General features: G+C 45.6%; 2 protein-coding genes and 1 pseudogene across 11 annotated transcripts in view; 1 reads left to right on the top strand and 2 right to left on the bottom strand.

Annotated features, from left to right (window-relative positions):
- Window positions 1-20,591, top strand: part of FAM13A (family with sequence similarity 13 member A) — a 125,597-nt gene extending 105,006 nt beyond the window's left edge. For 7 of the 9 annotated variants that reach the window (XM_054632746.2, XM_077177058.1, XM_077177054.1 and 4 more), the window contains 6 exons: window positions 5-88; window positions 3,787-3,882; window positions 5,420-5,503; window positions 9,380-9,576; window positions 10,234-10,335; window positions 11,201-14,274. In XM_054632746.2, coding sequence (XP_054488721.2) covers window positions 5-88; window positions 3,787-3,882; window positions 5,420-5,503; window positions 9,380-9,576; window positions 10,234-10,335; window positions 11,201-11,327 — 690 coding nt within the window. In that variant the 3' untranslated portion in view covers window positions 11,328-14,274. Of the gene's footprint in view, window positions 1-4; window positions 89-3,786; window positions 3,883-5,419; window positions 5,504-9,379; window positions 9,577-10,233; window positions 10,336-11,200; window positions 14,275-15,205 lie in introns of those variants that run through there. The other 2 variants (XR_013182009.1, XM_077177055.1) reach the window with 2 other exon arrangements.
- Window positions 17,788-18,588, bottom strand: LOC129120692 (pre-mRNA-processing factor 6 pseudogene; annotated as a pseudogene).
- Window positions 20,592-22,918: 2,327 nt separating the features above from the next.
- The window catches only part of HERC3 (HECT and RLD domain containing E3 ubiquitin protein ligase 3), a 44,245-nt gene continuing 39,176 nt past the window's right edge, over window positions 22,919-27,987 (bottom strand). For both annotated transcript variants that reach the window (XM_054632656.2, XM_077177061.1), the window contains exons 23-25: window positions 25,991-26,174; window positions 25,182-25,284; window positions 22,919-24,708 (exon numbers count right to left, since the gene is read on the bottom strand). In XM_054632656.2, coding sequence (XP_054488631.2) covers window positions 24,500-24,708; window positions 25,182-25,284; window positions 25,991-26,174 — 496 coding nt within the window. In that variant the 3' untranslated portion in view covers window positions 22,919-24,499. The remainder of the gene's footprint in view (window positions 24,709-25,181; window positions 25,285-25,990; window positions 26,175-27,987) is intronic.

The raw sequence follows: 27,987 nt of genomic DNA, 5'->3' as shown, positions 1-27,987 counted from the left end.
ATAGGACATGACACGAGATCAGATAGCAGCTGAAAAAGTGGCTCTTCAGAGGGCTTTGCTGAATTACGAAGGCATTCATGGCAGACCGGTATGTACTGCAGCTTTTTTTTTTCTTTTTTTCTTTTTTTTTTTTTGGTCTCAAAGTACATCTTTTTATGTCTTTGTCTGTGGTAAATGATGCCCCCTTTGATGCCAGGTCACTAGAACTTCTTGCTCTCCAAGCCACACGTGCACCCTCTAATCCACTCCCTGATCCTTCACTTCCGCAGCTGCTGAGGAGTCTGTTCCAGGCAGGGTGATGTCCTCACACAGCACTGGGCTGGACAGGCACCTGCAGGACAGAACCTACAGGCTGAGTGGTCATTGTTTTGGGATTGTGCTCATCAGGTTCCACAGACATCCAGTTTGAGGCCCAGTGGACAGTCTGCATGAGAATATTTGTGTGTGGTCCCCCCCCCATCCAGCCAGGAAGTTTGCAGTTTTCTGTTATCAATGGTATAAGGCCAACTTATTTGTCAATACAGAGAATTAAGTTTTGTCTCCTGTTGACCCTTGCTGTGGCAGAAACACAGTGGCTTCCAGGCCATGAAGCTGGCTTTTTATGAGTCCCTCCTCCTCTTTCACTGCTGTCATTATAATCTTTGTGACCAGCTATATAGGTAAAGTAACTTAATTTCAGAGTGCTGCCAATCCCCTGAGCAGTGGCTTGGGAGCAGCAAATTACTGCTTATAAGGAGTACTTGATTGGTGCAGTTCACAAATCTATCATTCTGCTGCAACACGAGATTCCTGATATTTTCCTTCTGAATGTTATCTTCCTTTATCCACTGTTTTTAAAAGTCTCACTAATTTATTTAAATGCCTTCTTGGAGTGCTGATATTGTACAGTCACAACTGTATTAGCAACTGAAAATGGCATAGTTACATGAGAGGACAGGTAGATTTATTCTTGTGTAGAAAAAGGGCAGCACAAGGGAATCCACTTAACCTTCTCTGTGTTCTCTGTGAGACCAAGTCTTTTTTTGCTGCTTTTATAATTATATAAATCAACAGTTGGCATCTTACTGAAGCGAACTCACTTCAGTCTGTCCAAAAAGATAACAAGCCCAGAGCCCATCTTGTCAGCATACTTATATTTCCACCTACCTTTTTCAATGCTTCATTTATACAACTGCTTTTTAATTTGTTTTGTTTTAAATAAGCTGTCTATACCTAGTAACACTGAACTGCATGGCAAGGAAGACTGATCAGCTTTTGCTGTTCCCAGCTCCTGGCAGAGCAGCAGTGGAAAAGTACTGAGAGCTTGAGGAGAATGCGGATAGTTCAGCCAAGGGTTTTTTTTCCTTAAAGATATTTAACTAAACAAGAAAAACAATGGAGCTCAGATTCATTGTGCAGCTGGGTCTTTCTGCACCAGTGATAGATGAACCTGCAAAGGTGGAACTGAACTGTTTTAGTTAAGCCAAAAGTCTGTCTGCAGAAATTCTTGAGCTGCTCTAACAATGCAAGCAATGGTCTGTTCTCAGCTGCTGCTCTTTTGCCACGTGGAGTGTGCCCCAGAGTTGTGTCAAAGGCTCCATTATTCTGACAGTCTCTTTGCATTTTGATGTTCTCCCAAAATATACTCAGGTTTTACTGGTCTTACTTATGTTTACCTAATAAGAGAGTGTGCCCATGTACTAAACATTTACTTTCAGAATATGCTTTCTGTAAAGTTTGCTGGTGTAAATGAGCTGCAGGACAGGCTCAGACTCCATACACTTAACTTGCAATTCCTGTATTCATTATCTGTGTTGCTCCTCCACACTGACACTCAGACACTGAAGGATGTTGTTGAACTTTTCCATTCTTCAACATACCTAAGGACTTTGTACCCATTCCAAGGCTTGTGTTTATTTTTCTGTACAGAACAGTGCTGTTAATCAGCTTTGAAATGTTGTTAATTGAAGGTTTGATTCTCAGCCTCAACATAAGCCTCATCATAGTCTTGGGGTTTTTTTAAGTAACAGACTGAGCCAACAGTAGTGCTGTACCTCCTGTTCCACAAACTGCTAATCTTGTAAAGCTAGGAATAATATTATATATATATTTAGGTTACTCAGTTTCTCTAGTTGTATTCTGGATGGGTTACAGAGAAATGTCCAAAGTTGGAGGCAACTTGCTAGCCAGTGCAATTGAGTGCAGGCACATCAGCACAAAACACAAAGAGGACTGAGTGAATTGTTTCATGCTGCTCACATCCCTCTAATCCATGTGAGCTGCTTACTCAATGAACAGGCAGCTTGAGGCTGTCAGGAATTGGAGCCCTGCTGTGCCTTGGGGCTGTGGGACATTCAGCCCCCAGAGCTCAGGACTGCCCATCTGTATCCCCCTTATCAGACCTGGGGATATTTGCATTGAACCAGGAAAGGAATGAAGATCTTCCTCCTTTCCCTCCCTGTTCCTTTGCCCCCAACAGAGGGAACATAGGCTTGGTTATCAGGAGGAAGATGGATGTTACCTCCAGATTCTAAAAGTTCATCCCTGCCATCCCACTCCTGGCAATACTTACAGCCTTTCTGCCCCTCCCAAGCCAAAACCGTCTCCTTCTCTGGAGGGAGGATGTAAAAGCTTTAGAAAGATTATGCCAGTGAAAGTTAACTGCAGACAAAATAAAAGGCAGTTTAAAATTGCCTCACTGTCTGAAGCTGTGTTCCCTTTTCTTCTGTTTCTCTTGTAGAAAGAGAGACTGCACAAAGCTCCCTAGGGGTTATTCTGTTGATGCTGATTTTTATATTGCAGTTGTTCAGGTGCTCTGGTGATTAGCAGCAAGTAGAAAGGCATGACATCAGTTAAAGCTTCCTCATAAGAGCTTTATAATCTAAAGTTAGACAAAAGATCTGATGGAAGGACACTTATAGGATGTGGGTCAGACGGTGCTGAATGATGATCAGGTATTGCTGAGGATTTTGTTTGTTTTCTAATGTGCTGTAAGAAAACACTGAAAAAATAAAACCCACCTTGAATCTGAAAAAAACCCCAGAAATAACACCCTCAGTTTGTAATGCTCTCAAAACTGGGGAGGGAGCACAACAAGGAATAAGGAAGAGTGGAATTAAGGACAGAGCAATATAAGGAACACCTGAGGTGGACATCACAGCACTATTCTCTCTTCTTTATGCCACACAGCCATGGCACCTTCATCCCTTCCAAGCATTGCAGAGAATCCTTCCCAGCAAAACGGCTGTGATGAGGGATGGAGGGCAAGGTTAGGGGGCTAAAAAGAGGAGAAACTGCTGGCTTGTACAGGAAATTAGGAATAGCAATGCCAGAAAGTCAGCTGTTGTGAAATCTGTAGTTTACCATACTCAAGGGAGGTCTCCTCACATTGCAACATGCAGTCAGTGCAGCTGCTTTCTCTTTTCATGGGTCACACACACAGCTATTGAAGGCCGGCCACAGGAACAAGGATGGGAAAGCTCAGAGCTCATCTGGTGCTTAGGGTGGCAGACGTGACTGCAAGCACAGAGTGCTGCCTCCACAGGTCATTTTGTGCTGGGGACATCTGATCCCTAATTGGTCATTTAAAGCACCTGTCTCTTACAGCCCCTTTACCACACAGCTTCAGGTGGCACCAGGCAGAGGTGATGCCGTGATGGACAGCAGTTTCAGGGCTAATGCTGCTCTCCTGTCATCCCCATACAAGTCTCTTTGAGCCACTGAGATTGAGGGTGATCACAGCACATGAATTCTAGAGTGGAGTATTTGTTGCAGGCTTCATGGGTGTCCCCTCTTTTTCCTTTCCAGGTAACCAAAAATGAGCGGCAGGTGATGAAGCCGTTGTATGACAGGTATCGCTTGGTCAAACAGATCCTCTCCAGAGCCAACACCATCCCTATTATTGTGAGTAGAACACTCTTTTGTGGGGTATTTCTTTGGTTTCAAGCTGAGGAAGCAGGAATCACCACACTTTTGCTTACAACACACTCACTGAGGCTAAGTCCCAACCTCCCTTATGACTCAAAGATCAAGCAAATGATTGATCAATGACACACTTCACATTGAAGTTGGGCAAAGCTGGTCAAGGAACTTTAGTGCCCACCTGTGAGCCACAGGGCACATCTCACCTTGTATTGTTTCTTCTCTTTCCATTGGGCTGCTGCTGTTATTTCATCCATCCTCTGTTTGGTACAGCCTCACTTCTTTTTCCATACCAACCCATGCTGAGCTGTAGGTCTTCCATGCTGCTTAGTTCCACAGGGTTGTATGTACAGGGTTCCTGTACACAGAACACAGACTTGAGTAGATCCCACAGGAGATGCCAGGCATGTCCTTGGATGAAAGAAAGGGCCCTCAGTCTTCTAACACTTAATTTGTATTAAAGAGATCCTCTAAGTGGTGGATATTCCCTCTTTCAGGGTGGTGCTTTGCCACCAGCAAGGAACTCAATACACCCCTCTAGGGAGAAGATTCACTGGTTTTAATTTTAGACAATTTGTGTAGTCCAGTCTTTAAAAATTAAGTACTCTAAAAAACCCACACAGAATACTTCAAGCCTAACTATGGAAAAGAGTACTTTTATCAAAGTTCCTGTTTACTCTGTCTGTCATGTATGAACCTTTTTTTGCTTTTCCTGAGCAGTGCTCATGTCCTGCCCACTTTCTGTAGACAGCCAGTGAAGTGAATGAGCTGGCACAGCATTACCCACTGCAGTGTCACTGAGGAGTGGGGCTTTTTTCTGCAAATGCTGGGAAGTGTTCCTGGTCCTGCATTTAAAACAAAATAAAAAGCTGTTCCTCCTGGAATATGCAAAATAGTCCCCAGAATGTGTGCTGTGAAGACAGTGCTGGCAGTCGAGGAGGAAGCTGTGTAGGTGTGCATGGGCAGTTTAATGCAAAGCTGTCAAAGAGAGCCCAGGTCCTGTTAAGACACAAAACTGAAAATCCACAGAGGCTAGCAGAGGAGAGATGAGACTGTTTTTTTCCCCAGTCTTCTGAGTGAGAACAGTGAGAGGTTCATAGAGAGACAGAATGCATTTGAAAATCCATCTCTACATCAGTAGTTAGATCAGTGGGGAATCAGGCTCCTGAAAGCAAATCTGGAGAGCCTGTCTGAGCTTACCCTGTAGCTCTGGAGAGCCAGCTATTGGACTGGGGATTATTTTCTTGCAGCCTTTGCATCATAGTCACTACCCAGCTAATAATCATCCAAGTTTCTTTTTAAAAACAGATTGGCAGTGGTGTCCTTTGCTAAGCAACATCCTATGAGAAAACAGCCCAAGGTTCAGGGGTTTGCCAGGCCTGTTTTTCTTCCTTGAGAAAGCTATTTCTCCTGGTGGTCCAGCAATGAGCTGGGAGTGTGTGGGTGAGAATGAGCTGAGAGCAGGTGGTGGAGGAGAAAGGGGTTCACAATGTAACATACTTGTTAACACCTGTCACAGGGTTCCCCCTCCAGCAAGCGGAGAAGCCCTTTGCTGCAGCCAATTATCGAGGGCGAAACAGCTTCCTTCTTCAAGGAGATAAAGGTGAAGACCTCCAGCTGCTAACTAATTGCTCAGTTTGCATCAACTTTCCCCTTATACCAATGAAACAGAATGGTTGATTGATTTTTTTTTTCATCAGTGTTGATTTTTTTGCAGTGTCCTCCTGAAAAATCAGTAGCTGCTTTAAGCCTCGCCAATTCTGATCAAATTCTTCCCTTGTTGTAGATAAGACTACAGTGTTTCCTTGGCTTTGCATTCTTTCCTATCCTTATCCTTTCCCCTCCATCTGCACATAATATATTTTATTTTGCTTAAAAAAAAAAATTAAGAATCACAGTTACCCGTGTACCTTGCCTTTTTTCTTGCTTTCCTCCTTTCTTTTAAAAGACACTAACTTGTTTTGCAGTAGTTTCTCTCACTCCCAGGCTCTGTGGCTTGCTCACAGCACCGTGGCAGGAATGAGCTCTCACAAAACTAACCCTCGCACGTGGAGCCAACCAGGGCACTCATGGGATCCTTACCTGCTCCCCTCCACTTGTTTTATCCAGGCTCTTTTTCACCACCTTGTGCAGGGCCTTTTTAACTTAATGAGGATGCAAGTAAGAACAGCTTGGTTCTGCTAGTTGATGCTTGGTCAGATTTGGATGGCAGGATTGTTGTGTTTCTTCTTGTGCTGCTGTGGAGTAATAATTCGGGGTGGGGAGAATTGCTGTGATACTGGGCCTTCCCCTGAGGAATAAAGTCCAGCAGCAGCTACCAGGACACACAGCATGGAGCTGGGCCCTGGCTTGCTTTCTGTGCCCTTGCAGTGTAACAAGGGAGAGAAGTGCTTCAGCACATTTGGGTCATATTTCTGTTATCTGGCCAGAGCTTGGTTAAATGTAAGTACTGCAGACTTAGAGATCTGAGGTGATTGAGTGCAGAGGATTGTATATTAATGGACTATGTGAGGCAGGCACATATTCTTTAATACCAGATTGCAGATGGAAGATGTTAAGCTGCTGTTTGGAAGCTGGTTAATGATCACTGAGCTTCTTAGTATTTTCTAGATAACTGCTGGATCAAACCTGCAGTACTGGTCTGGTGGGGAGTGTTTTTGTTTGCTTCTGTTTTTTTGTTTTAGTGTGTCATTTTACCCCACCTCTGCTTGCACCCAGTGTGAGAACTTAGAGCTGTCAATTATGCTGATCTCTGATGGCCAGCAGTGTCCAGTTCAGGGAATACAAACCTCGAGGGGTTTCTGGAGAAGATTTAGATGACAGCCTTAAGCCTGCTAACATGATGTGCCTATTAATACTTAAATGGGGCTTTGTGAAGCTGCACCTGGCAGAATTATACTGAACTACACTCAGAAGTAAAGAGAGGAAATTAGCAGAAGGCCCTAAAACTTAGCTCCTGCATAGGTCCACTGTGGGCAGGGAAGTATTTGACAGGCTGCTGACAATGTCAGTATTTGTGTGTTTCTGGGTGAGTTTTTCTTGAAGCATTTGGGAGGGTTAACTAAAAACTTGAAAGGTGTTTTGAGGCGACCTTACCAAACATTTTGGTACAATATCTTGGATGTTGTGTTGGACAAATCATTAGGATTCTTGCTTTGTGGGAGTGCTGATGATAGGATACTGTGGGGATTTGACATTTGTAACTCTGGAATGCCTCCTGATTACCTGACAATCAATGCTACATGAACCTCGTGTATGAAGATCATTCTGGTTCAAGGTGTACACGTTGCTGCAGGTTTAAAGTGAGGCTCCTATGTGAGACTTTAGAGGGAAGGCCCTAGAGGGCCTTTCCTGTTGGAGTTCTGGCTAAGAATCCTTTGAATTCACTGCTTTCTATTTAAGAGCAAAATTATTTCAGAGTTCTTGTGAGAACCGGATGGAGTGTGTTGGCTCTGAGGTCTAAATGAGATTCCTACACTTTTTTTCCCTCCTGTGGCCTCCCATGGCAGGAGGCTGGCTCCTGAGCTGCTTGCTGGCTCAGGCAGTGTGCTGTGTCTGCAGAGAGGCAAGAGACAGGCTCATGGGTATCTGTGAGGAAAACACCTTGTATCAGTCCTCAGGAGCAGCTTGCTCACACTGCTTATGGAAATTGTCCCTTTGCTTTCCTTCCAGGAGCTCTCCCAGAAAAGGGCATGGCAGCTCCTCCTTTGTTGCCAGAGAGATCCCTCTAAAGCAAAGTGTGCTGCTTTCACTGCTTAGACTGACTTAGCAAATCCTCCTCCATGGCACAGCAGCACCTGTGTTCTCCTGCTGCAGCCCTTCCCAGCCTGGGCAGGGTGGGATTCCTGGGGACAGGGAAAATGCAGTGAAAGGTGGTCTCCCCTCCCCAGTTCAGCCTGGAGTTGTTGGTGGGGCTTAAGAGTACATGGCTGCTGGTTTGTGCTTTCTGTTTAAACTGTACAGCTGATGTCTGGAGAAATGGGTCTTGTCTAATCATGTGCTAAATATTGCTTCAACTTCCACACATTCCCTGCAGATTTTCCTAAGATGCATTCAAACTTCTCTATGTCTTTTGTTATTATTGCTACTCAGAACTTCTTCCCAGATAATGTTTTTTTCACCCTGCAGCCTCAATCTTGGTTGTAATTTTCAGCCTGTGGCTTTGCAATGTATCATCATGGCCTAAAGCTTAAAATTAAAAAGAAAACTCTGGGCAAACTATAATTTAATTTAAATGTATGCATTTATAAATCACTGAGGGTTTAATGGGACTAAGGTCTTGCTGTTCCCTTCTCCCTTTTTGCTTGAAATATGGGACCAGTCTCTTAGGAATAGTTGAACTATTCACAAGGAATTACATGAAAAAACAAATCAAGAAAATGTCTGCTTTTGATCCTGGTGCTACAATATATTTTTGTCTAGAAGACTTAAGTGATAGTAGCCCCCAAAAGCTTTTAAAGATATTCATGTGCTTAGATCCTTCCTGGCTAGTGTTACATGGCTGTAAAATAAATACATTTACAGACACATACATACATATTTGAGAGATTTACTGTCCATGCTGGCATTTGCTGCTTTCTCTAAGTAGCCTCATTCCTTACATTAAGGTTGAAAACTGCCTTCTAGAAATGTCTCTGTACATAAGAGACTGGGCCTCATTCCCTGATAATTAAAATTATTTCTGGACAGTGTCTCAGGATAAGCCCTACTTTTGAGAACACAGTGAACTGGTGAATACCAAGTGCAGCAGGGACTTTCAAATCTCATGCCTGTAATTTTTTTTAAAAAAATTGGAACACAACAAATTAATCAGTGTGCATTGAGGAAATGGGAAATTGCACTGTGCAGTTTCCAGTCCAATTTTTAGTGTGTTCCAGCAAAATGGTCAGAGCTAATGTTTGAACATGTTAGCAGCAGCAGTCCTTTTACAGTCAATCATTTCCCACATTTGGGTAATTTTAAGACTCATCTGAGCTCACTGGTATCACTGAATGAGCATTTGAGGTCTTGAATTCAGCCATTAGAGAGAGCTGTTGAGCTGCATCTTTTGAGAGAAAATTCCACATTTTAACCTAGCAGTCTCTATGCTGGGAAATGCTTGCAGGGAAATGCAGAGGATGGCTGGCGTGCTTTGGACAATATGTGTAACATCTGTAAATGGGTTCATTTTTGTCAGAATACACAAGCTGAACAAAGCAACAGGTTGCTCTGAACCCCAAGTATTTTTTTCTCTCAGTTGTGTCGCTCTGGGTTTCCTTAACCAGTTTGAGTTTGTGGTGGCAATTTCTCTGTCATGCTTTGGTTCTAGGGTGTCTTACTGATGGTCTTCTGGTGTCCTGTGTATTGCTTGGCAATTGAAGTGTTTGCTCTGCCTTTCCACTTCTTGTTCCCGAGTGCATGTGCTGAGAGGAGGAGCCTGTTCCTGAGAAGGGAAGCAATAACCTGTCTTGTTGTGGGGGTGCTCTGTCCCTGTGTGTAGGAGGAAGAGGAGGGCTCTGAGGAGGACAGCAATGTGAAGCCGGATCTCACAATTACCATAAAAACAGATTTCAGTGTGCGCAGCTTTTTGGATCAACTAGAAGATGATGCTGACGGCTTTGTTTCTCCAGTGGATGATAAGATGCCATCTAGGAGCAGTCAGGATATGGGGCTTTCAAATCTCCATGAAGCATCCATGTATGTTGAATTCACAGGCAACTGCAAAAAAATTATTTCTTGCTAAGATAATATTTGTCAAAAAGGGTCTAGGGTTTTTTTCCTATTTATGATCTGAGCCAGAAGTTTTCGTGTTTCATTTTTAAATGCAATAGACCCTCATAGAAAGGGTTTGGAAAGAAACTACTGATACTTAGCTTATGCACCTTTGGATTCCATCTCTAAATAGTAACTCCACCAGTGGCAAGCCTTTATCACGAAAACCCTGCACTCCAGAAGGTTTTTCATGTTTTGGAGAGGTCAGGTGGAACTAGCTTTGCTAGTTTCAAGTTGGGTGCAAACACATTGGGGGTGATAGCCCAATGACCATTGAATTTGATCCTATAAAAAGTCACCAAACTCAGACCCATCTGCAGGAGATAAGTTTCATAGAAGTTAGTGGTAAATTGTGAAGTGCACACTTGACCTCTTTAGAAGCTGCAGCTTAAGACTATGATCATTTTGCTGAATTAAAGTCAGAGAGCTTTTTGTTTTAAGTTATGTGAGGCTGCCAAAGCTGCTTCCAGGAGCAGCTCCATTGCTTGGCATATGTACAACTAAACATCTGTAGGTTTACTGCATGTTTCCTGTTTTTATTATGTACGTATGGATAATCTCATTTATCTTTAAACCCAACAGCCCTGAACTGTTAGAGCAGCTCCAGGAAGTCAGGGAAGAGAAAAAGCGAATCAGAAAAAAATTGAGAGACTTTGAAGATAACTTTTTCCGACAAAATGGAAGGTAACAATTTCTCAGCTGCCTCTCTGTTCTTCAGCTACTTGTAATCTGTTTTGCATCTGTTTTCCAATCTCCAAATATGGAAAGTTACCTGAGTTTAGTATTACGTATTTCTTCTTCAAAATCATTATCATTGCTTTACCCACATTTAGAATGGTGGAAGAGTTATTCAATGTTAAAATAACTAGTTTTTCCCCTAGTGATTTCTGTCCTATTCTTGCTTATCTGTGAGCTATTCAGACATTAGTTTTATCAAGTATTTCTTAGTGTAACTGTTTTTTTTTTTAAAGAAAATGTCCCTCATTAACAAGCTGATAGAATGTTTCATATATTTATACTCTTAAGTTTTCTTGTCTGTTTCTTTCTACCAGCCATCATCCTTAGGGGCTTTTGTAAAGTCACTGAAAATTTAAAATTTTCCTGTAAACCAAGAGCAATCTGATCAAATACCATCTTTCTTTTGCATGAGCGTGCTTGTTCGTGTAAGTGCTGTGGTGCCAAGACAAGGGAGGCTGTATTTTATTTTGCCAGGCTCACAGGCTGACACTCAGATAGCTCCTGAAGTGTTTTCCAGCTGTTTTGCAGAGCTGGTGATTTTAGGGAAGCAGGGCATGTTTCAAGTAGGATTTTGCATTTGGAACTGTAGGGTTGTGCTCAGCCTCAGCACATAAGCATCCCACACTTTGTTGGAGCAGCTTGTTTGCCCCTTTTCTGTTTGTTTGTTTTTTCTCTCAAAGGATAAATGTTTTGGTCTTGTTGCCTGATCAGGAGCGGGGGAGAGGAGCTGCTTTGTAGGGCTTGTTGGTGGACAGAGGGAGGGAGGCTTCCTGTTACAGAAATCCTCATGGTTTGCTTTCACTCCCACCAGGAATGTGCAGAAAGAGGACCGCACTCCCATGGCTGAAGAGTACAATGAATACAAGCAGGTTAAGGCCAAGCTGAGGCTGCTGGAAGTCCTGATCAGTAAGAGAGATATTAGCTCCAAGATCATGTAAAGGAGGAGATTGTTTTTGCCAATAAACAAAGAGGAGAGAACACCAAACGGACAAATGCATGAAGTGGATGCAGCAGGAGCCTGACTGGGAGAGCTGAGGAGCTCCCTGGGAACTGAAGGGTCATTCCCAGAGGTGGGAGAGGGAGGAAAGGTGGATTTCTGTAACTCTCTACATTTGCTGTTGCCCACTGTTTCTCCAGGCCTGATGCCCAGAATGGAGTTTGCCAGTGTAGGAGACACAACACTGCGCTCAGTGACTGCACTGAAGGGATCCTTCTGTATTGATTTGCTTACAGATCCTGTAATATTTAGAATATCAAATCCAGCCATGCTGTTCTTTTTTCCCAGGATATTATAGCAAGAGGCAAAATAGGATTAATAGTAATGAAATCATCAAATAGCTTCTACTTGAGTTGAACAGATGAGTGCCCTGACCAATCTTGTTAGGTGAGGCAGCACCAAGACTGTCCTCTTGTAGCTACAGTAAAGATTTGCTCAGACTTTTGACCTGTTTGGAGTCCAGCATCTTCTGTTGCTCTAGAGAAATGCTGTAATAATCTCCTGGTCATCAGCCAGAGCTGGTGTGAGTTGCAGTTTTGCCCAGGCTTGAGTTGGGTTTTCTTCCCATGTTTTTGATGGCAAATTCCAGCGGAGTAGAAGGAAGTACCTGCATGTTTGGCATGGTTAAGAAAATGAGCCATGGAACCAATGTTCTTACCAGCATGTTCTGCTTGGAGGGTGATACTGAGACCACGTTTGGGCAAAAGGGAAGAGAAGAATCCCTTGGGATTTTGATGGTTGGTTAAATATCTGGTGTCAAATATGTGATAGATATCTGGAAGACCCACCCCATTAGTACGTGTGCTTCATCATGATACAGACACCTGAGCCCAAGCTGAAAAGTTTACACAGGTGTCCCACAAACTCACTCGCCTAAATTTTCTTCTTATGTGCACATCACTCCTGTGTGGGCTGCAGTAGCAACACTGATAGTGGCAGCAGAGGATGGGCTTTTCTTCCCAGAGGATACTGCAGGAAACTGAGAGCATGGAGCTGTGCTCTGCCTGTGGAAAGGGCACCTGTCTCGAGTGCAAGCTTTGACAATTTACTGTTTCCAAATTTGTTTATGACTTTCGGAAAAGAAAGTCCTGGGACACCTGATTCAGGTGTGTCTTGTTTTGAAAGACAGGTTATCTGCCAAGAAAGGCAGGAGCCTCCCTTGGAATGTAAAATGTAAACCCCCTCCCTCTGAATTATTATAATTTTTGAAATTAAGGGGTTCTCAGGCAGGGATATGTGGATAAGAATAACAGTTCTTTACTAGTGTGTATAATAAAGCAAACAAACAAACAACAACATGGCACTAACACCAAACAGAACACAGAACCCAGTCCCAGCCCCTCTCTTGGCTGCAGCGCTGTCCCCGCTGGGTGCAGTTCCGGGCACGGCCAGCAGGGGCGCTGCTGGCTCCCGGCGGGCAGGGCAGGTGCGGTGACTCCCCCGGGCCTGCAGGGGGCGCTGTGCTGTGAGCTCAGGGAGCGCACAGTGATGGCGGCTGGGCCCACACGGGAATGGAGGGAAGGGAGGCTTTGCTCCACAAACCCTGAGGCAGCTGATCCCCAGCAGGACTCTGAGAAAACAATGAGTAAAACAGTCCCGGGGTGGTAGAGGAGATGTATCAGAAGATATTCTGGAGCTGTGGCTGGAACTATGGACAGGCAGGGGTTGCGGCCTGCAGTGCAGTGAAAGCTTGGAGCATTGCCAAAGAGGCAGCGAGGGTAGGACAGAGGTGCTCAGCTCCCAGCAGGGCAGAGATGGGCAAGCTCAGGATCCTGGGCACCTGAGCAGATGGGGATAGGTGCCTTTTTAGTGAGGTAAGAGTTAATAAGGTCTCAGTTCAGTGGCTGCCCTCACAAGCAGAGGCTCACCCCAGAAATGAAGCAGCAGCACAGGACTGGGCAATGGCGGTGACAGTGAATCCTCCCCGCAGTAAGCAACAGCTTGACCATCCTTCTCTGATGCTGAGAAGGAGAGAGCAAGACCAGCCACTGCCCCTACCTCTTTACTTGCCCAGTTCTCAGGGTGTCTCTGCCTCTTGGAGAGAAATCCACCCCAGATGAGAGAAGTGCTACCAGATGCCTGAGCTTGGCCACTTCTTTGTTTTTCTTAAGTACCCATAAGTACCCCGTTCCTTAGCAACTTAGGGGAAAAATTCTGTAGGTAAGAAGGAACAAAAGAAAATGAACTTAACCCCCAGGAACGTGCTCATGTCAAACAGGTGCTGCCTGAAGGAGAGAAAGGCCCCAAGTTCAGGGACACCAAGTCATGAGTGCTCACAGTTCCACCATCCTGGGACACCTGGGCTCACTCTCTCACTCCAGAGGCTTATGTGCACCTCTTGGTCTGCCCTGAGCCAGGCTCCAACCTGATACCCAAGGGAGGGCACTTCTGTAATGCTTTCTTCAGCTCCCCAGGGGATCATTGCCAATGTACAGAAGCCAAATAACCAAGATGAAATCCAGTGTTGGTTGTAGCCAGGCCTCATACATGTCACACAGAGGAGCCAAAAGGACTCCCAGAACAACTTCTCCCCCTTCCTTCTTTATCAAAGGGCAGTGGGTTCACAAATAGTTGTATTTAGTTTGTGGTACTTATGTAAGGTACTTTATCCCCTTTCACTTGCTATGTGTGCTCTGTGTGTTCTTGCCAAAATTGCTTCTATTTTGGTCTCTTCAGGATCCCTTGAACTCTTCCAAAGGTGGTCATGGGCTGCACATGCCCTTTGCTAATCAGGGTGGGTGTCCTGGTTTAGGGCAAATTGCCCCAGCTGGTTCGGGAAAATATTTCCTTGGAGAAAAGTGGAAAAAACCTGTTTATTTAACAAGCAAAGCACCAACAAACATAAAAAATGAACAATACCAAACAATAAAACCTCTTGTTGTTCTGAAGTGATGGCAAATTCGGAAAGTCATTTTTGTGGGGTGTAGCTGAGCTCGCTGTGTGTCTCTCAGTCCCTCTGGCACTGGAGCGCAGTGTCCCAGTCCGGGTGGGCCACAGGCATGAACTCCTGGTGTTCTTCTGAGATTTTGGTCGAAAGCAGTTTTGAACAATTCCAAGAAAACAAAAAGCCACAGTCCAGGCAACTTCTCTGCCTCAGCTAGCTAAAAGCTAACTAAAAAGCAAGAGAGCTCTGTCCCCCATCCGTTCTGCAGACAGCACAGTCCAGGATCAGGATGTGGGGCAGCCAGTGCAGCTTCTGAAAACAAACTCTGTGCGTCTTCTGCCACCCCCTTTGCTCTTGGAACCAGCCCTAAAGTTGCAAAACTTAATACCCAGCATAAACAGAACAGATGACTAGGGATACAAGCATCATAAAGTCACCCCAGGACATGGGGTAAGGCAGAGATGTGTTAGTGAAAGCACTTGGGATGGGGACTCATGGCTTGGTTTGGTTTTTTATTAATTGCAGAATTGCTTATTCCATATAAAACCAGCAAAGGCTGAATTTTGTATTTCCAAACAGTCCAGAGGACTTGTGTGGTGGCCTAGGGCTTGGTTTTTCATAGGTGCTGAGTTTCCATCTCCTGAGCTGGGATCTCCTCTGATCCTTGGGGTGTCTTAACTGGGCTGACAGATTGGATCAAAAAGTGCTTTGAATGGAAGCCTTCAGAAACGCCCAGGGCAGCTGATCCCAGTGCCCCAGTAGGACTCTCAGAAGCAGCAGGCTGGGCCAGCAGGAATGAGCGAAAATCCCAGGGTGGTAGAGGAGATGTATTAGAAGCTCCAGTGGCTGGAACCGCTGGGCAGGCAGGGGGTGCTGGGCTGCAGTGCAGTGAAAGCTCGGAGCAGTGCCAAAGAAGCAGCGAGGGTAGGACAGAGGTGGCCCAGCTCCCAGCAGGGCAGAGAGGGATGAGCTCAGGATCCTGGGCACCCGAGCAGATGGGGATAGGTCCTTCTTTTAGTGAGGTAAGTGTTAATAAGGTCTCAGTTCAGTGGCTGCCCTCACAAGCAGGGGCTCACCCCAGAAATGAAGAAGCAGCTCTGGGCTGGACAATGGCGGCAGCAGCGAATTCCCTTTCCCAAGCAGCAGCTCCAACTGTTCTCCTCTGAAGCCAAAAGAGAGAGAGAGAGAGACAGCCCTGGCCCTGCCCTTTACCTGCCCAGTTCTCACAGTATCTCTCCCCTAGGAGAGAAACTCCCAGATTAGAGAAAGGCAACCAGATGCCCTCCTCCCCTGAGCTTGGCCACTTTGTTTTTCTTAAGTACGCAGTTGTTAATGTTTCCTAGCAACTTATGCGAAAAGATTCTGTAAATAAAAAGGAACAAAAGGAAAGAAACCTAACCTCCAACACTGTCCTTCAAAATCTGTGTCACTGAAAGGGCAGGTTAAGTCCTACAGAGACCTCTGAGGCAGCTGAGGCCGGCACACTCTAGAATGTATTTTCCAGCTTGGCTGCCACAAGCACAAGAATCTCTCCAATCTTTTTTTGCCAGTTCTCTATGACCTTGGAGACGTCACACCAGAGCTCTCCATGGTGAGGTTCAGCATTCTCACAGCACTTCCTCAGCTCTTCTTGTTGTTCCTTTGTGCTGTGCTGGAGCTCAAATTTGTAAAAGAAGGCCCAGGCATCCCCCAGGTCAGAGTCTACCTTCGCTGCATGGTGGAACTGCTCCCTGGCCTTGGTTATTTTACGCTCACTCCAGAACAGCTTGGCCACAGCCAGCAGGACATATGGGTCATGTTCACACTTCCTGAGAGCATCCACACTCCTGGTCTTATGTTGCGGTCATGCTTCAAGGACAATTGCTTCTGACCAAAGGATTCCTGAATTGGGGCACTCTTGCAGGGCCTTGGCCATCAGACTGTTAGCAATGTTCTTCAGCCCAGCTCAGTACTCCAAGCGTACAGACTCCAACCAGAGGTCTGGATTCTTTGGATTCTTCAGGCGAGACTTTTCCAAGATGGCTCTTGCTCTAGTCAGCTGCCCAACTTTCTCCTCCAGCCTGGACAGCAAAAGCCACAGGGGTATGGAATGGGGGCAATTCTTCAACCCTTGATTATGAGCCTCCCGTGCTTTCTCTACCAGATCTTTTTGTTCTTCAATTTGTCCTTTCATCATCCACAGCTTGGGGAAGCCCTCATAGTGCTTCAGGGCTTCCTCACAGAGCTCCTGGGCTGTGGCAATGTTCCCAAGCACCCATTCCAACTTCACAGACTTCATGAAGACCCTTGCTGTGGGGGCACTGCTGCTAGCCTGTGTCAGCAGCCTCCTTGCTCTTTCATACTCACAGTTTTCCGACTCGAGCTTCACAGCAGCCAGCCAGATCTCCTCGCTGCTGGGGTTGGCCTGGAAAGCCAGGGCCAAGATGCTTCTGGCTGCTGGCACATCTCCTGCCAGCCACTTGGATTTGGCTCCCATGAGCCACAGCACCTCTGCTTTGGGACAGTGAGCAAAAGCTCTCTGCAGAATAGCCTCCAAGGATTCCCTGGTTCCATGGTTCTTTTCAAAGTAGGCTGCTCGCAGCCACACACTCTTCTTGCTCAGGAAGACTTGGAAGGCACAGGCATAAACAGCTCGGGCACACTCCAGGGCATTATGAGCAACACAACTCTCTGCATCTTCCATCCAGGTATGTTTCTGATCTTCTTCCTCAATCCCAATCCCAATCACAGCTCTCATGATTGCCTGGCATGTGGCCACACTTCCAGCTTTATCATATTCCTCGGCATCCTGTATACACTGCTCCCTGTTGATTTCCACACCGTTAGCCCTAAGAGATGTGATGGCTCTGTCAGTGATGTTCTCCACCATCTGGGTATTTCCATTGGCTTCCTCCAGTTTGGCAGCAGTAATCCAGATGTGACAATCCGTTGGGATATTCTCCCGGGCTTTGTTAAGGACTTTATGAGCATTCTCATACGTCTCCAGCCTTGCCAGTGCCAGCCACAGTTCAAAACTGGTTGGACAGCACTCCACAGCCTGGCTCAGCATGATCCTGGCATCCTCAGGTTCCTCCAGCTCCACAGCTGCTTTCCACAAATGCACTGAGTTTGGAACATGCCTGAGGGCTTTCCTAAGAACACGGTTTTTGGCACGGATGTCTATCTCCAGCTCTACTGCTCTGATATAGATCCGCGCAGACTGTGGCAGGTGCTGCGCAGCCCAGGCCACAACAGCCTTGGCTGTATCTCCTGGCTGAAGCTGAGCAGCTTCCAACCAAACATCTTGACTTTTAGGGCACATCTCTGCTCCTTTCATGATGAGGTTTCGAGCCACCTGGAGTTTGCCAGTGACCTCCTCCAGTTGGGCGGATGCTATCCACGCTGGTGGATGATGAGGATTGGTCTCTCGGACAGATTTCAGGAGCAAACGGGCCTTTTTGATATCATTGATATCTCTTCCGTGTGTGGGAATCATGGAATTCAAGTCTGTCAGATATCCTTTTGGGTCCACTACAGTCTAGCCACTCACAGAGTCTGACACGTGGCTTAGCCTCATACCCATCAAGGTGTTCCTGGCTTGGCCAATCTTCCTCATATCCAACTCACCTGTCCCAGGTGTCATTAAGCCTGGCATCATTCCTCCTGGGTATGGAATATTCAAACCCCCTGGATATGGAGTATTCAGTCCACCGAATTGTGTCTGGCGTAGGTCCACGGAAGTGTGACTCACCCCTGACTGCAAATGCTTTGCAAAGAAGCTGTCGGGGACAGGAGTCAGCTTCTCATAACGAGGATTCCTCTGCCGCCTGTTCCTGGCATCCCCAACCTTGGGAATACTCAGCCATTCCTCCTCAGTAACTTCTGCTAATTTCTGTTTCAAGTCTGAGAACTGCTGTTGAATTTTGGGTCGTTCCATACGGTACTTTTCTATTTCCTCTTTTTCTCGTTGTTTCCTCCTTTCTTTCCTGCATTCATTCATCCTCTTATCCAAAGCTGCATAAACAGCATCTGCTTCTTCATCATCTTTTTCGTAGGGGCCACTTGAGAACAGGCTCCCAGCGTAGCCATTGAACTCATCGTAGTTGGTGTCATTCAAATCCCCATCATCACCATCTGCTGTCCTCTGGTTCTTCTTCATCCATCTGGTCTCCCAGAGTTCTCTTGCCCAGGGGGCATGCCAGTCGCCCACGGGGTCGTTGGCATCACGGGCAGGGCCGATATCAGAGCGGGTGGTGAAACCCGTGGCTCCACAGCCCAGACCTGGCAGGTAGCCCAGGGGTGCGGGCATGCCCAGGAACAGCTTCTTCTTCTTGTTCATGATGGTGGTGGTGAGGCGGGACCAAAGGCAGACCAGAGCAGAGCCAGGAGAGGCAGCCAGGAAAGTGGCAGCAGAAGCAGCAGCAGGAGCTAAATCCCTTCCCCAAACAGCAGCTCCGACAGCAGCCTCTGAAGCCCAGAGCCAGCAGCTGCTCCAGCTCCATCTTTTGCCTGCCCGATCTCTGCCCCTCAGAGAGAAACTCCCAGATAACAGACATGCAACCAGATGCCCTCCTCCCCTAGAGCCTGGCCAAGTATTTTGTTTTCCTTAAGTACCCTGTTTTTCTGAATAACCCAGTCGTTAATGTTTCCTAGGAACTTAAGGGGAAAAATTCTGTAAGTAAAAAGGAACAAAAGGAAAGAAACCGAACCCCGAACCCCTTGTGAACGTCTGAAAGCAAACCAGTGGGAGACTCCAAGTCAGAGCTACAATTTACTAGGAGAATTAAAATAAAATGCAGTAGTGCAAAAACACTGACAGAGTCACAATACAACCTGACACCCTGTGGGTCACGGTGTTAGTAGCAGTCCAATTGGAATGGTGGCTGCAGTCCTCCTGGAGTAACAGATGTGGTTCTGTTGAAGCAGTGATCCTGGAGAAGGGTGTTTTCCTCTGAAGGTCCAGTGGTGGTGTAGATAGGCCTGGTCTTCCCCTGGGAATCCAGTGGAAAAAGGCTGCTGGTAGTGCTCCAAATATCAGATTATATCCAGGCAGGAATGCTTTGGCTCCTCCCCCTGGGTGGAGCATCTCACAATAGGAGAATGTGATTTTATTAGTCATGCTGTAAGACTCAATGGGCCATTAACAGAAGCTATCCCCCTGGAGGGAGGATGGGTCTTGGAAGAGATAAAGAACACTGCCCCACTTGGTTTTAACAGTTGGTCATAGCATAGATACTTTTGGTTACATCTACAATAATGCATTGCAGCCTGAGACACCCCCAACAGCTGGGTTTTTCCCCTGACAAATCTTGATAAATGATATGTAGGGAACAGTCCCTTTTACTTTTAAACTGATGAGATTGTAGCATTTTCTGATGCTTAGTTACTGCTGTTTACATGGTATATTGCTAGAATTTCAGATAGTTTCTATGAAATGTAAATACAGTTATGCACTTTAGAGAGTTTATATTTTTGAACTTTGAAAGCTAAAAATAACAAAACCTATTAGAAGAAATTGTACATTAAAAGAAAAAAAACCCCACACCTAGCCATCTCTCTTTTTGAACTGTTCAAGTTCTTTCCTGTGGCAAAAACAAAGTAAAACTTCAGCTGCCTCCTTGTGAAGGAAACTGCTAGAAATAAGTGAATATCAGAAATAAGTGAATTTTGGAATTCCAATCCTGGAAATACACGTGCCAATGCTGAACTGTGCCCTGGTTTTGCAGATGCTGTGACTCCCCTCCCACATCTGCACAGGAGGAGGACTCCTGAGCACTAAAACATTGTCTTTAACTCACACAGATGATTTAACTTCCCACTGACCACAAATAGCCAGAAATTATGTTTGCCCCACCACACCAGGTCAATCTAAGCAAGAGCTGTGCATTTTGTTTGATGATTTGCCTGTGCCAACATCAGTGATTATTGACTGGAGAACATTAAACACAAGACTGTGCTTTTTAAATGGTGTGAAATACGGTACAAAATTGTACTTTATGAGATATAAATAAGCTGTTTAGTGTAAGACAACCTCTTTCCATGTCACTGGAACAAAGCTATCTGCTGGAGGATGGCAGTAGGGTCTGTTGGGCTTCCCATCCACGGGGCAGCCTTGGACACGTGTCTGTGTTACCACATTGTGGTATAATAAATCATTAAAATGCAAATGCTGGCCATGCATGGGTTGTGCACCAAATAAGATTGCAGGAGTGGAAGACAGAGGGAAAACTTGTCATTCTAACAAGCTGCATTTGATTTTGTTCTGTTTACTCCTGAGTAAACAGTTGAATAATGGATGTTTCTGTTACGGGCAGTGAAATTAAAGCATTTTTCTTTTAATCATTCTGCTGATACATTGGTTGTTATTTTTGGTGCATGGCAGTTTCAGAGGGTAAGTGCTGCCAGCCATCCTCCTGCCTGAGGAGCTGTCTTTGGAGCAATCACTGTCTTTTGCAAGTCAGTGATTGACTGCTGCTGCCCAGTTGAGAGCTGGGCAACCAGACCAAAACTGTTACAGGTTGGGTAAAAAAAAATGTCTGCAGGGAGAAGTACAAAATGAAATGTCAGGAGAAACACAAAGTAACCCACAGGTGGTAGAAGGGGAGTAAATGGGACAGAGTGAGCCTGGTGTAGCACAATTAAGCAGGATTTGCTGGGCTCCTCCTGTTTCTCCCTCAGGTGTTCACCAGGGTTTGGGTGCCCAGGGTTTGGGTGCATACGGTGTCAGAGGCCCTTTGCTTGGGGTGGAAGACACAGGAATTGGCTCTGTGAGTCCAAATTGGACACCTCACCCCACACCCCCACTGCATGTCTTGGTACTCTACATTTAGAAGATTCATTGAAAAAGCTCTTGCCTTTGGAGACTGGAGTGGATTGACATCTCCAGCTCTTGGAGAGGGCAGTCAAGTTTCACCAACCTGCATGGTCACTCACAGCATGGAGAGTGGAACACTTGCTGGACCTTGTATGGTCAGCAAGTGTATGTATGATCCTTGTGCTTCCCTTTGGACACCTGCATGCAGGGAGCCAGCTCCTAGAGTAACAGATATCAAACAACACATAATTTTGCAAATAACTTGGGTATACAGCAAATACTGGGGTTGGCTGAGTGCAGAAGCCAGTACCAGGGTAGGTGTGGGTACCTGACTGAAAAAAAAAATGTTAACAATCCCTTTTCTTCAGACTGCATTTGGTGTACAAAAGCAACTTGGAAATGCATTCTCCAGCTAATGACATCTCAGTGACTCTAGGCTCGGGTCTGTTTACATGATTTAAGTAACAGCAACTTCAAATTGAATCAATGGTGTCCTTTTAAACATAAATAGATTGAAAAACATTATGTGTACACTTTGTGTTTTGTATAAAACAAGAAAATACAACTATTTTGACTGCAGGTGTTTGGTGACAGCTTCTGTTCTGTGTGGGATGCTGCCAAAGATGGCTCAGCCCAATAAAGTGGCTCATAAAGTCCTCAGCAGCCCTGGCCCTTCCTGCCTCCCCCTCCTCAGCTGAACAGGGCTGACACTTGCTACTGGAAAAGATATCTGATGTATAAATATAAATATACACACATTTTGCATTTATGTAATATATAAAATGTATGCACACTTACCTCTGTAGTGTAATACGTGTATATTATCTACAATAATGCAACCCACTATATAGAAAATATAGACTATACAAACTAGATACAACAGTGGCTAGACCTTACACAATAACACAGGTCACACAGTAAGTGCACACATGTTGAAGATTGCAATGCAAGTTGTTTTGCATTACCATCTGTATGGCAGATTACCTTTGTCAGTTGGACAGTTTGCTTTATCTCTCTCTTTGAGTGACCACATTCACACCTCCCTGGGGAGGGGACATTGCTGATAACAGACTATTGAATGTCACTGCATGACTGATAAGAACTATAACATTCTATTGTGAGATGCTCTGCCCAGAGAGAGGAGCCAAGCATTGCTACCCAGATATAATCCAGAAATTTTTGACACACCAGCACGGCTTTCTCCATGGGATTCCCCAGAGAAACAGCAGCTGCCTCTTCTTCCACTGGATATTCAGAGAAAGAATACATCCTTCTCTACAGATTCCCCTAGCTCCAACAGAACCACACCTTCAGGAGGGCTGCAGCCACATTTCCAATTGGACTGCCACCAACACCCTGACCCACAGGGTGTCAGGTTGGGTTCTGACTCTGTCAGTGTTGTTCTAGTGTACTGCATTGTTTATTTTATCTTTTCTTTTCTTTTTCCCTATTAAAGAACTGTTATTTCCTGCTCCCATATTTTTGCCTGAGAGCCCCCTTAATTTATAGCAATTCGGAGGGGTGGGGAGGGTTCACATTCTCCATTTCAGGGGAGGCTCCTGCCTTCCTTAGCAGACTCCTGTCTTTCCAAACCAAGACAACACATTACACAGTATGTAAGAGGATATGTGCAGACTCCTGTGTCTACATATGATCCATCCACCTACACAAATAAATATGTGCAATATATGTGCCTAGCCACATATGCATTGATGGAATGACTGAAGGCTGGTCCCAAGTCCAAGCTCTTCCTTGGAGGATTTCCTTTTGTCTAAGACAGGACAGGGGGAGAGGCCATGCTGGTGCCTGGAGCAGCCTCTCCTTTGCTCCCTGACAGGGAAAGGCAGCCACTCCATCAGAATTAAACATCAAATTTATTGCATAATACTGTACTATGTACACACACATCGAAAATAAACATTTGATATAATTGTATATTTGTCTTCAATGCTGCATTAGAAAGAGGCTGGGGGGCTCTCAATGTAGCCCCCAGCTCGTCTTTAAAAAAAAGAACAATCCAGAAGCCTAAAACCTTTTGTTACGAGGTGCAAAGTTCAATACTGTAAATTGAACATGGTGCATAAATACTATGTCCTAATAACAAGTCAATGTCAAAACCACCCTAGGCTTAAAATGAGATTTACATCAAGATCTGAAAAATGGCATGGGAGAAAGGAGAAAAATCATTCAAACTTCACTTAATGGGGCAGTGAGACTGAGGAAAAGAGGACAAAAGCTCTCCAATCATACAGGATAGATTTAAGTAGAGATTTTTCTACATTTTCAGTCTAATTCACACAGATTGTCCTTCAGGCCCCCTGGCAAAACAGCTGCCAAGTGAGAGGGCTGTTCTCAAACAGCAAAATAATAAGCCTAACTGCAAAGATCTCCAGACAGGGGGCTATCCCTCAAATGGGGATCTCCTACTCCTTTCTTTGACCTCACCGGATGAGACTGGAGAGATTGCACACACCTCCCACGCTCACACACCCCTGCACTCACACAGCCACACACACAGCTCCTCTGGACAAAGGTGGCAGCAGTAAAAGCAGCCATCTCACCTGGCATTGGAGTAGCAGGGCTGTTGGGATGGAAAAAGAGGGCAGCCCACCCACCCAGGCTGCAGACTTGCCAGGACAGAAACACAACATGAGGGAGGAATTTAGAGAAACCTGCTGTGATAGGCAGGGTTTGTCTTTCCACAAGCCTGAACACAAACCCCACTCCAGAGGGATTCTGAGGCTTCTTTGAGGATCCTGAAAACAAATTTCACGACAAGTGAGGAAAAACAAGCCAACCTCTGTAAGCTACCATATTTTCCATGAGACATCCTGGTGCAAACAGATGGAACATCACTAATGCACCGCTCTGGGGTCACAAATGACATCCCAGCCCAGTACCATCCACCAAGGACTGAAGGGCAGAGGAGGTATTTCCATTCAAAGCAAGCAAGAACCAGCTTGCATTTAAAAAGGGAGGGAAAAAGGGTGGGGGGAAATCACAGCTTTTCAAAGAGGAGATCGCTATTTCATACTGTTTCCACCATACCCTAAATGCAAGGGACATCAAAATATTTCAACTGAACTAAAAGAAGAGGTAAGAGTGTTTGTGTATGGGGGCAACAAAAGCAAACTACAAGGAATTGCCAGGAGGGCAGTGATGTCAAGTTGGAGGGGAAATAACAGAAATGCCCACTGAACTGGTTTGGTTCAGTAGATGAAAAAATTCAAAAGCAAGAGCCTCTCCCTGCTGGCAGCATCAGGCTGAGACTGCATCATCTCTATTATTATTATTATTAATATTTACCCAACCCCCCCAAAAAAAAAAAAAAAAAAGAAAAAAAAGTAGTTCAGATCTATTCCCTTACAAAAATAAATCCCAAGCCCATCGTTCTGCTGCTCAGCACCCAGGAGTCCACGCTGGCCCCGCGGGGGGGTCAGGCCAAGCTGAAGCCCTCGTAGTGGTCGATGGCCTGCACGAGGCGGGCGCTGAGGATCTCCTTGCTGCTGTACTTGGGCAGGTCCAGCAGGTTGTAGCAGGTGTGGGCCACGGGCAGGTACTGCTCCCCGCTGGGCGTCGACTGGATGATGATGCGCAGGCTGGACATGCCGTAGATGGGGATGCGGTCGCTGCCCGTCAGGAACACTGCAAGAGGAACAAGGGAGCTGGACAGGTGGGACAGCTGAGGGACCTCCCATTGGGGCTGCACGCACAGCAAAGTTCAGCCCCACCTGCCTGAATGAGCTGAAACCCTGACTGGAGTCCATGCAGCGCCTAGCTGGCTCCCAGGGGAGCTGCAGCACGGCAAGGCCAGTGCCAGGCAGGAACGCTGGCCTTGATCCATCTTATCCTTTATCCATCACAGAATCTGAGTGGCTGAGGTTGAAGGGACCTCTCAAGGTCCTTGGGCCCAACCCCATGCTCAAGCAGGGCCACCTAGAGCCAGCTAGGTGGCCAGGAGAGAAGGGAAAAAGCCACAATAGAGGGAAGCCCCAGCTCTGACCAGCTGATATTGTCACTCATGCTGGAACACCCAAATCAATGCAATGAAGCTCTGCAGCCACTTCCACCCAAGTCTTTCAGTTCCAGGAGATGCTGCACCTCTGCAAGATACTTACAGAGAAATTTCTTCTTTTTTTCCAAGGGAAATTCATGGAAGGTCTCCCAGAACATTCTCACAGTTGGGTGTGTGGCAGTGTAGTCTCCCTTATAGACAGCACTCTATTAAAAATGAAAATACCACATTTTCAGCTGGTGCCAGAAAGCAAAGACTGAGCAGAACCCAGACCTGATCTTTTCTAGTATCTGACATTAGATCTGTGCCTGATAGCTTTGAAAGGGAACACAGGATGGGTGATGGGCAATGGCATGGCTCAAAGACATGGCAAGGGTTCTCTGGCAATGTGAGGAAGGCAGACATTAGCCTTCTGCTTTTCAGCTAATTACAGGTGTGGAGAGCAATTCTGGAGTGCCTTTTCACAGGCTGAACTCATGAACAGGATCACACACTCTGCACTGTGACTGACTTGCTGGTCTACAGATTTTGAGAGGATACAACCCTTTCTGGGTGTCCAGACTCCCCTTTGAATCCTCGTGTAGTTTTTGCCCTTGTGCAGTGGAGTTTTACTACAGGTGAAGACCCTTTGTGTCCTCCCTTTGCTCATAGATTTCATCCCTAAAAAAAGCAGATGGAAATCCTTCTCCCTGTTATTCCTCATCCTGAATTTCCTCCCTGAGTTTTATCTGTAGCAAGCCAGCACAGTGAGAAACTTTTCATGTGAGTGACAGCAAGGTGTACAAGGAACATGAGGAAAAAAAAGCATCGTGGCTTATCCCATCTCCTGACACAGACCAATGCCCACCTCATGCAACTGCACAATCCTGACATTCCTGCAAAATAAAAAACAGTACAAGAGGGAAGCTTTACCTCCTCCAGTTCCTCCCAGTTGTAGTTACTGTTTCCAACTATCATGGCCCTGAGCTCTGTGGGCTGGAAGAGTTCCAGGACCTTCCCTCCACACACTTTCAGGAAGCCAGTAGAAAAGGCTGTGTACCACTCGTGGATGGAGACATTGAAGATGTAATTGACATAGGCTTCGACAAATTCTTCCCTAATGCATTGAGAGAAAGTAGGTAGAGGAAAGCACTTTTAATCACATGTCTAAGCAGCAGCACTGCCAAGTTTTCCTGCTTCTGCTTGTGAAGTGTTTTGCAAACACGAGTCTCCAGCAGGCTCAACCCACTGCCCTCCTCCCACCAAGTCACTGAACATGGACAGAGTGCTCAGCAGCAAGTGCTACTGTGTGTCTGCTTACTCCCTGGCAGTGGTGGCACGCGATGTCCCCCAGGCTCTCTGCCACCAGTAAAGCTGAGGAGCTTACAACTGGAAGAAACATTTTGACCATTGGTGGAGTTCTCACCACATGCACTATGCAAAAGCAGTGAGGGAGAGGTGAGGAAGTAAAAAGGAAATAAGGAAGTAGACTAACAAAACCAAAAACCAGGACTAAGAAATCACATACCAAAAGGGGAGTTATTTTCCAGTGCATTTGTTTTATTTTCGTTTTCCCCATAGTCACCTGAGCATTAGGGAAATTCAAGCTGATTAAGCACTGAACTGTTGCTTAATTCCTCTCTGGCTGTTACGGTCATGAACTCTGCATCAAGAGCATTTTATGAACTCCAAAGGACAAAGGGGAAATGCAGGCATTTCCTACTCTGCACTTGTCAGTTACAGCAATCCTGTGCATTCCCAGTTCCCAATGAACTTTCCTCACACGGGAAGGGCAGTGCCCACAGACATGCACACAACAAACAACTCAGGCCATAGGGTGGCAAATTGGTCCCTGGCCTCTAAATGTAGAGGTGGAGGAAATCATTAAGCACTGCAAGGTAAATTGACAGTCATGTCTAGACTTGGATTTAGAGGTTAGCTAGAGTTCAGAACTCCAGTCAGGATAAAGCAACTGAATTTTGGAATGTTAAGCTGGTGGAACTACATACTAGCCTTTCTCCTTAAGGATTTTCTTCCCTTGTTTCCTATCCTGACTTAATAAACAGTTCCAGTAGTTAACCCTGATGCTCTTCCCAAGTGTTCCTTTGTACTGGATGGCACACAGTTAAAGAAAAGGCAGGTTCTCTTTTGAATGTATGTGCCCAACCTAAAAACCTAAAGGGTTTTAACACTGGCCTTTTTATCTTTCCTTCACTGTTGCAGGGGTAGGTTAAACACTCCTCTGTTTTACCTGAAATCCATCTTCTCTTTGCAGGGAGACAGAAACCCATGTGGGTTTGGCATGGAGGCAGCTCTTTAGCTGTGTAATTGCACCACTTTGGGCAGTAGCAAAGTAGGTAAGAAGTAACACAGACAAAAAGCTTTTGCTATTGCAATGGCTTCAGACACATTCAAAACCCTTTTAAATAATCAGATTAATAGGAAATTACTTCATCTCCAGCCTTGCCAGCAAGGTCTTCAGCAATCCTAGTACAAGTCCCTAACCATGCTGCTGAGTAGTCACTGGATCACAATGTTTTGCCAGCAGAGAAAGAATGTGAACACTACTTCAAGTAATAAAGGCACTTGTAGAAATCCAATTACAAGATTATGGGAAGAAAATAGTTCAGCAGCTGGACAAAAAAAAAAAGAGGGGGGGGAATTGTAGCTGTGCTAGTAATAACTCTGGGGTGTTCAGTCAAATGGAAAAGGATCCAAGTACAGCAGGTCCTTCTGGCTGTGCTCAGGGATGGAAGTCAGGCCGTGCCCAAGGAAAAGTTTCCGGCTCCAGAATCAGGAGTACAAACAAGTCTGCCAGGCTCAGTTTTGTTGGTTACATACAGTTCCCCTCTGAGCTATCAGGGGTATTAACCTGGGCCAAAACCATGTCTCAAATGTCTACTTAAAATGAGAAAAACAACCAAGGGTCT

This window comes from Agelaius phoeniceus, chromosome 4 (genome assembly GCF_051311805.1).
Source record: "Agelaius phoeniceus isolate bAgePho1 chromosome 4, bAgePho1.hap1, whole genome shotgun sequence".
Classification (NCBI taxonomy): domain Eukaryota; kingdom Metazoa; phylum Chordata; class Aves; order Passeriformes; family Icteridae; genus Agelaius; species Agelaius phoeniceus.
This window is presented reverse-complemented; position numbering and strand designations above follow the sequence as displayed.